At 41.3% G+C, this 6,725-nt stretch overlaps 1 protein-coding gene across 1 annotated transcript; it reads right to left on the reverse strand.

Moving 5' to 3' along the window:
* Positions 1–953: 953 nt before the first annotated feature.
* LOC130955553 (probable inactive receptor kinase At5g10020) lies at positions 954–6,441 on the reverse strand. Its single transcript, XM_057882443.1, has 3 exons — positions 5,087–6,441; positions 2,673–4,274; positions 954–1,769 (listed from the first exon to the last, which is right to left on the reverse strand). Exons 1-3 carry the CDS (start codon positions 6,015–6,017, stop codon positions 1,192–1,194), a joined length of 3,111 nt encoding a protein of 1,036 aa, XP_057738426.1. The 5' UTR covers positions 6,018–6,441; the 3' UTR covers positions 954–1,191.
* Positions 6,442–6,725: the final 284 nt, after the last annotated feature.

Genomic DNA, 6,725 nt, shown 5'->3' on the forward strand with positions numbered 1-6,725 from the left:
GAGAGACAAAAAAGCAAATTCAAGGGTACCGCTTGGAGTGATTCAACCAGTTGGCAAATGGAACCAGAGCTGGGGCTTTTGACAATATGTGTGAGGCACATCCTAGTGTCAGCGGTAGCGGTCTAGTGGACATCGTTGATCAAGTAATTAGGTAGCCGGAACCATGAAGATAATGGCGATCATGTCAATCTGTCAAGTACTAATATAGTAAAGCATATATAAGAATGTGACTCCACAAAGGACTCCAGCTTTTGCATGTCCTATATAGTATAGTATATACGAAGATCAACCAGTTAATGTGGACAACCATTCTGGGGACACTTTAGTTGGCTTCTAAACTAACTTGTAATTAAAAACAATTGAATACATATTTTCTTATCCCCATCTCAGTCACCTTTTTACGATTCACATGTGATTTGTCCAATCAGATTAGCCCAAATGAGTGACAGCGTGTCTGAAAATGCTTGTAAAATTGGAAATTTTAGGGGTATATGTCCTGCTGAATTATTTATGGCTAAAAACCAATCGTGTAGTCCACTAATTCCTTTCCTTATATAGATATAACATAACTAGGGTCAACTTAATGAAAATATAACATCCTGTATTATGTGAATTGTTTTTTTTCTAAATAATGCTAAAATAATGAGCTTTAGCTTTTCTGACGCTTAAATAACTTGAAATTCACAGAAAAATGCTATAAGCTGTTTCCATAAAGAATGAACCTATCAGCTATCAGGATTCTTTTCCTCCTCAGAAAAACTAAAGTGTGTACTGGCGGGGAAGCCTTTTTCTTGTGTTTCCCAAACACGGTTGATTCCAATCCGATAAGCTGGATTGGTTTAGGATTTGATAATATTTACTATGAAGATTTCAGGGAGATATACTATATGAAAACCGAAAAAAACTACTTGATAAATGGTAAACATTGAAATTCAATGTTAAAACACGTGGGTTTCAAATCAAACACAAACACTGTTGATTAATCAACGATTGTCACTTTACAAGAAATATCGATTTTCTTTTTTCCAAAACAAAAAAAGAGAATGGAAGAAAAGAATATGATTAGCCCAAAATGAGGCCCGAAACCAATTAAGAAGCTAAGATGGTACAAAGAATCAGAAAATAACGATTGGTCGAGGAACCAAAAAAATAAAATAAAAAAACTAATTGGCAGACACATATACAAAAAATTCAAACTGATATAGAACAGAGATCTTCAAAAACTTGTCTGATGTTAGGCCTCTCATTTACAGGGAGAATACACCTCAGAGATATTGCAAGCAGTTCTTCCATCTCTTTGGAGGATTCTTCCCCACCTGCTATGTCTCTGTCAATACAGTCTATTACCCGCCCCTCTTGCTCGCACAGCCTAACCCAATCAGTAAGATCGACAGCGCCTGACTGACCCGATATTATGTCACCTGCACTTTTTCTTGTTAACAGTTCCATCAGGACCACACCAAGTGCATATACATCAGCCTTGAATGACGGTACTGGTTTGGATGTGGTTGTTAGTTCTGGAGCACCGTACCCAAGTGCTCCTAGATTAAGTATCTGCTCTGCAATTCCAGCAGGTGTCATTAGCCGATGCAAACCATAGTCAGTAAGACGCGCACTGTAATCTGGGGCTGGTAGCAAAATATTTGTTGGCTTTAGATTTCCATGCGGAAGCCCTCGATCATGAAGGTATAATAGACATCGAGCAACATCAACGGCGACTCTTATTCGCTGGCTGAATGACAATGGGGAGTGCCTCCGGGGGGTGGTCTCTGCAGAATAGACACATTGATATTATGCTCAACTAACACAAAAATCATAGATGAACAAGTCAAGGAGTCGTAAGTAGACAATTTCATGAGCTTGAAAATATTTTAAATGAACTTCTCTGACAGGATGTACGTATGATTACTACAAAACATATATCCAAATTTTGGACAGTCACAGACCCTCAAACTCTACTATAGTACTGGTCATACCTATGCAACTTGTACAACTGCAAGTCTGCAAAAGTTACAAACACCCTTAATGGAGATGACTCCTTGTCGGCCAGCTTTTGGAAGGAAGCCATCAAAAACTGAGTGACAGACACCAGCTAGTTTACCTTAAATTCTAAGAGTCAAATCTATTGTAAACAGGAGAAGATTGACCTCACACTACCCTCCCTTTAACAGCCAATGTATGTGAAGGACTCAACCATGCAATACAACTATAAGCATCGGGAAAGTTATCGGGGTTGATATAGAAATTTATCTCTGGTAGCAAAGGTTGAAAAGGTATTCTAGAAAAGCAATCTCAAACCCTCCCCCTTCAGCATTCTTTCTGAGCATAAGCACATGATGAAAGTGAACAGAGAGACAAACCTAGAAAGATGGGATTATAAACAGATGAAATGCCTTTATGAATGAAACGTCTTTACAAAACTGAAAAGCTATTTAAGGCTAAAAATATTGTTCAAAGCACAGTCAATTCTTTATCAAAGAATTCCCAGGCAGCTACAGTTCCTTGTTTGTGATTAAAAGGTACGGTACAATAAAGATTATGACACTAAATGAAAACCGTGTATATATATATATATATATATATATATATATATATATAGAGAGAGAGAGAGAGAGAGAGAGAGAGAGAGAGAGAGAGAGAGAGAATGTGGCAAAGGAATAGTTAACTATTACCGTAAAGATGTAAGGCCAAGCTGTCCCCATGTATATAGTCAGCTAAAAGAAGCCTCTCTTGTTCCCTAGGACCCCAATAGTATGCTCTTAATGGAACAATGTTTGGATGCCTCATAGAACCGATCCTTTTAACTTCTCTTGCAAATTCCTTTTTATGTTTGACCAACCCCACCCTTAACCATTTAACAGTCAACATATGACCATTGTCCAGAGTAGCTTTATATAAAGTGCCATGACTACTTCTGCCAAGAACTTCAGCTGGTGCTCGAGATAATTCCTCTGCAGTGAATGCTAAGGAAGAATCCAGGAAGGACAACTCTCCAGCCAGCCGATCTGGCGAGTAAACGTCCAACATTGCCGGCTTTTCTTCTATGAAACGGGGAGACGATGACAGTGGGGAACCAGGGGATGACTTCCTTCCAGATGATGTGGGAGGACTATCCATCAAATTAGGTATAGATGATGAGCTAGTTGCTACCGTTCCCTGAGGTAAGCCCTGCTCAGAAATTTCAGTGATGCATTCTGATTGTCCAGAGTGGGTCCTTGAATTAGAAGTCAGCAAGTGATCGTGTGAAAAGCTCATTGAAGTTGAAGGAGGTTGAACACTTGTATTGAACTTGAAAAGCGAAGGCCTTGTAAGTCTTCCTAATTTGACATTGACATCTCTTCCAGTATTTTGACCAGTGAACTCATTTCTTCCGTGAAATTCTTTCAGTTGTGCTCGATGATAAGCCACTAAAACAAACACAATCATCACAGCAGCACCCACAGAGGCAAGAATAATTGCTATCCTGATATTACCCTTTGAACTATGATGTCTTCCATTGTCTGGAATATTATTAGGCACTGAAGAAGTCTCAGGAGAATTCTTCGGTAACACTAACTTTTCATTTCCAGGCCGGAAGGATGAAGTTGGAAACTTCGATAAATTTTCAGGAACACGACCAGACAGGTCATTGTTGGACACATTAAATGCATTTAAGTTGGATGAAAGCTTATCGGGAATCTTTCCAGTAAATTTGTTATTAGATAAATCTAGGTCTTGTAAATAAGCAAGTTTGCTCAATTCATTTGGCAGCTGGCCAGAAAAGCCATTTCTAGCTAGATTCAGCAGTTTGAGCCCTCCCATCTTACCTATATCAGAAGGCAAGTCGCCTTCTAAGGAATTATTAGACACATCAAGATATTGCATCTGCTGCTGAGGTGGCATGAGTAATAGTTCACTTGCCCCTGAACCTTGAAGTGGAAGTGACCCTGTAAGTTGATTCCCAGAAAGATTAAGCTTCGTCAATGATGGAAAATTAACTAAACTACCCGGAATGGGTCCTTTAAGCTCATTTAAACTTATGTCAACTGTAGACAATTTTGAAGAAGGGCCCCCTAAAATAGGAGGCAACGATCCAGACAACTTGTTTGAACTCAGAACAACAACCTCCAATGAGGCTTCCCAGGTCTTGACAACAGAAATGTCACCAGAAAAATTGTTCCTGCTCAAGTCCATGATAGTACATCTTCTCAAAGACGTTGGCAAAGAGCCTGATAAACTGTTCGATGAAAGATTCAAAATATTCAGAGTTGTAGAGTTGATTACAGCAATTGAGCCTGCCCACAAGAAACATTTGTAGCTTAATTGAAGTGTGATTGAGTTTGCTGGCTTTAAGTTTGACCAACTAGAGTTTACACCAAACAACTCTAGAAACTGTGCAAATTTAATTTTGGGAGTAAACCACACATGCTCATAGTGAATAGAAAAAAACCACCACAAAATGATTAAAGCAAACGGTTTATACTGCAAGAAACAAAATAATCCAATAAGATTTCCCCATCATAAACTAGAAATAATCCTATCCCCAAGGATCATTTATATAAACGAAAGAGAGAAGCCCCTTCAGTCATATGTGAGTTTGACCATACCAACTGTAAACAAACACACACTACAAGGTTAAGCTGGCATTAGTAATATCTTGAAGGAAAAGATATAAGGCCATCCATACACTACAAAACAACAGTCCCTGGTTTTCGGAAATGCACATTTGCTATGCCTAATATTACTAAAATACACGTGCACGCAAACATTCACAAATGCATATAAATGCATTTTTTTTTTTTTGAAACAAGAAATATCAAATAAATGTTATACCTACATTCAATCATGGGTATTAAAAATTGAACTAACATACAACAAGTCCACTCCAAAAATTGAGTTACCATAACTAAAGCTTTGAACAGTGAACAACAAGAATGTTCTACTAGTTAACAACCCTCAACATATTGTTCGCGACCTCAATTGAACCGCACTCAGTTTACCCTTAATTCAACAGAACCTTCTACAATGCGATTCAAACAGAATAATAGGAACAGCAAAATACCTACTATGTAAGAGGGAAACTGAAACAGAAAAAGAAACCATTTACCAGTGAAGCCATTGCCGCTAAGATCCAATTCTTCCAACGAAACAGAGCTCTCAAGCAACTCTTCCGGGACAGACCCGAACAGCTGGTTCCGGCGGAGCCTCAGGACCCGGAGGCTCGGCAACGGTCCAAAAGAGGGAAGCTCCCCTGTGATGGAGTTATCGCCCAAATCCAACACTTCCAAGTTCCGAAATAGCTTAATCGATTCCCCACTGAAGAAAGGACCGTTGAGAACGTTACCGCTGAGGTTCAAGAAATGCAGGGTGTTGGCAATAGAGGAGGCATTCTCGGCGGAAAGGGAGAGGCCGCCGTAGAACTGGTTTGCGCTCAAATCAACGTGCTCTACGCTGCGAAGGGCAGCAAGGACGTCAGCTACGTCAGCCCAAAGCTCATTAGAGTGTAAATCGAGGACCCTGAGTTGCTGAAGGTTTTGGAGGGCGCTGGGGAAGCCACCCTTGAAGCGGTTAAGGGAGAGGTTGAGGTGGACGAGGCCCCATAGGTCGTTGATCCGCGCGGGGATAGGGCCGTAGAAGGCGTTGTGTGAGAGATCAAGGTGGTGGAGTGAGGTGAGAGTGAAGAGGGAGGGAGGGAGGCGACCGGTGAATTGGTTACCAGAGAGGCTGAGGTTGCGGAGCATCTTGAGGTCAGTGAGAGTGTGGAACTTGAGCTCGCCGCCGAGGGACAGGCGGTCGAGGACGATGGCGGTTACGTTTCCGGAGACCTCGTCGCAGACGACCCCCTCCCAGGTAGGGCAGTTGGAGGAGTCGACGGAGGCGGAGACGGCAGAGGGGTTCCATGAGTCGAGGACGCGGCGGAGGGGATCTGCGGTTATGCCTTTCTTGAATTCAAGGAGGGATCGGAGCTCGAGGAAGGAGGCGGAGGAGGCGGTGTGGAATAGCAGAAAGAGAGAGAGAATTGAGAGGAAGGGATTCATCGGAGAGAGATAAAGGGGGAGAGAAAGGGGAACCCTAGGTAGAGAAGTTTAGCATTGGATTGGGGAGTGTGGTTCTTTGCTGTGCTCTGTGTGTGGGTAAGAGAGAGAGAGAGAGAGAGAGAGAGAGAGAGTAGGGTTTTATATATATAATTTAGGTGGGGGGGAAGGGAAATGGAGAACCGGTGGAGAGTGTTGGTTGGTGGGAGCGAGTAACTACACTCTGTAAAGGGCAACTAGCTGCTCTTGTTGTTCATGCCTGTGTTGTGTGCTTCCTCTCTCTTCATTCTTCTTCTCCTTCTCACGTTCCATTCAATTCGATTTCTCTCTTAGTCTTGTGTGAGTTGCGGGTGTGGAGAGAGAGAGAGAGAGAGAGAGTGAGTGAGGGAGGAATCGGAGAGTTGTGTTGTGTGCTGTTCTTGTGTTCACTCTTTCTCTTTCTCTTTCTCTTTCTCTGTCTGTCTGTGAGTAGGGTCCAGCACTACACGCACATGCCTCTAACGCCGTCACCGTCTTCCCCCACTTTAATTATTTCTCTTCCTTCTACCCAGGTTCACCTTCCTCTCTGTATCTGCCTTCCCACGAAATTATTTAATTACTTGGACTCATTATTATTATTATTATTATTATTATTATTATTATTATTATTCATAAGTTAATTAATTAATCCACACAAAATAGCACATTCGATTATTACTTTTGTATATGGCA

The sequence above is a fragment of the Arachis stenosperma genome, chromosome 10 (assembly GCF_014773155.1).
Source record: "Arachis stenosperma cultivar V10309 chromosome 10, arast.V10309.gnm1.PFL2, whole genome shotgun sequence".
Lineage (NCBI taxonomy): Eukaryota > Viridiplantae > Streptophyta > Magnoliopsida > Fabales > Fabaceae > Arachis > Arachis stenosperma.

Coding starts and splice junctions, on each gene's coding strand:
- LOC130955553 (XM_057882443.1), bottom strand. CDS start 6,017: ATGAATCCCTTCCTCTCAATTCTCTCTCTCTTTCTGCTATTCCACACC. Junction 4,275..5,086: donor TAGCGGCAATGGCTTCACTG/GTAAATGGTTTC, acceptor TCTTGTGGGCAG/GCTCAATTGCTGTAATCAAC. Junction 1,770..2,672: donor CTTGGCCTTACATCTTTACG/GTAATAGTTAAC, acceptor TCTATTCTGCAG/AGACCACCCCCCGGAGGCAC.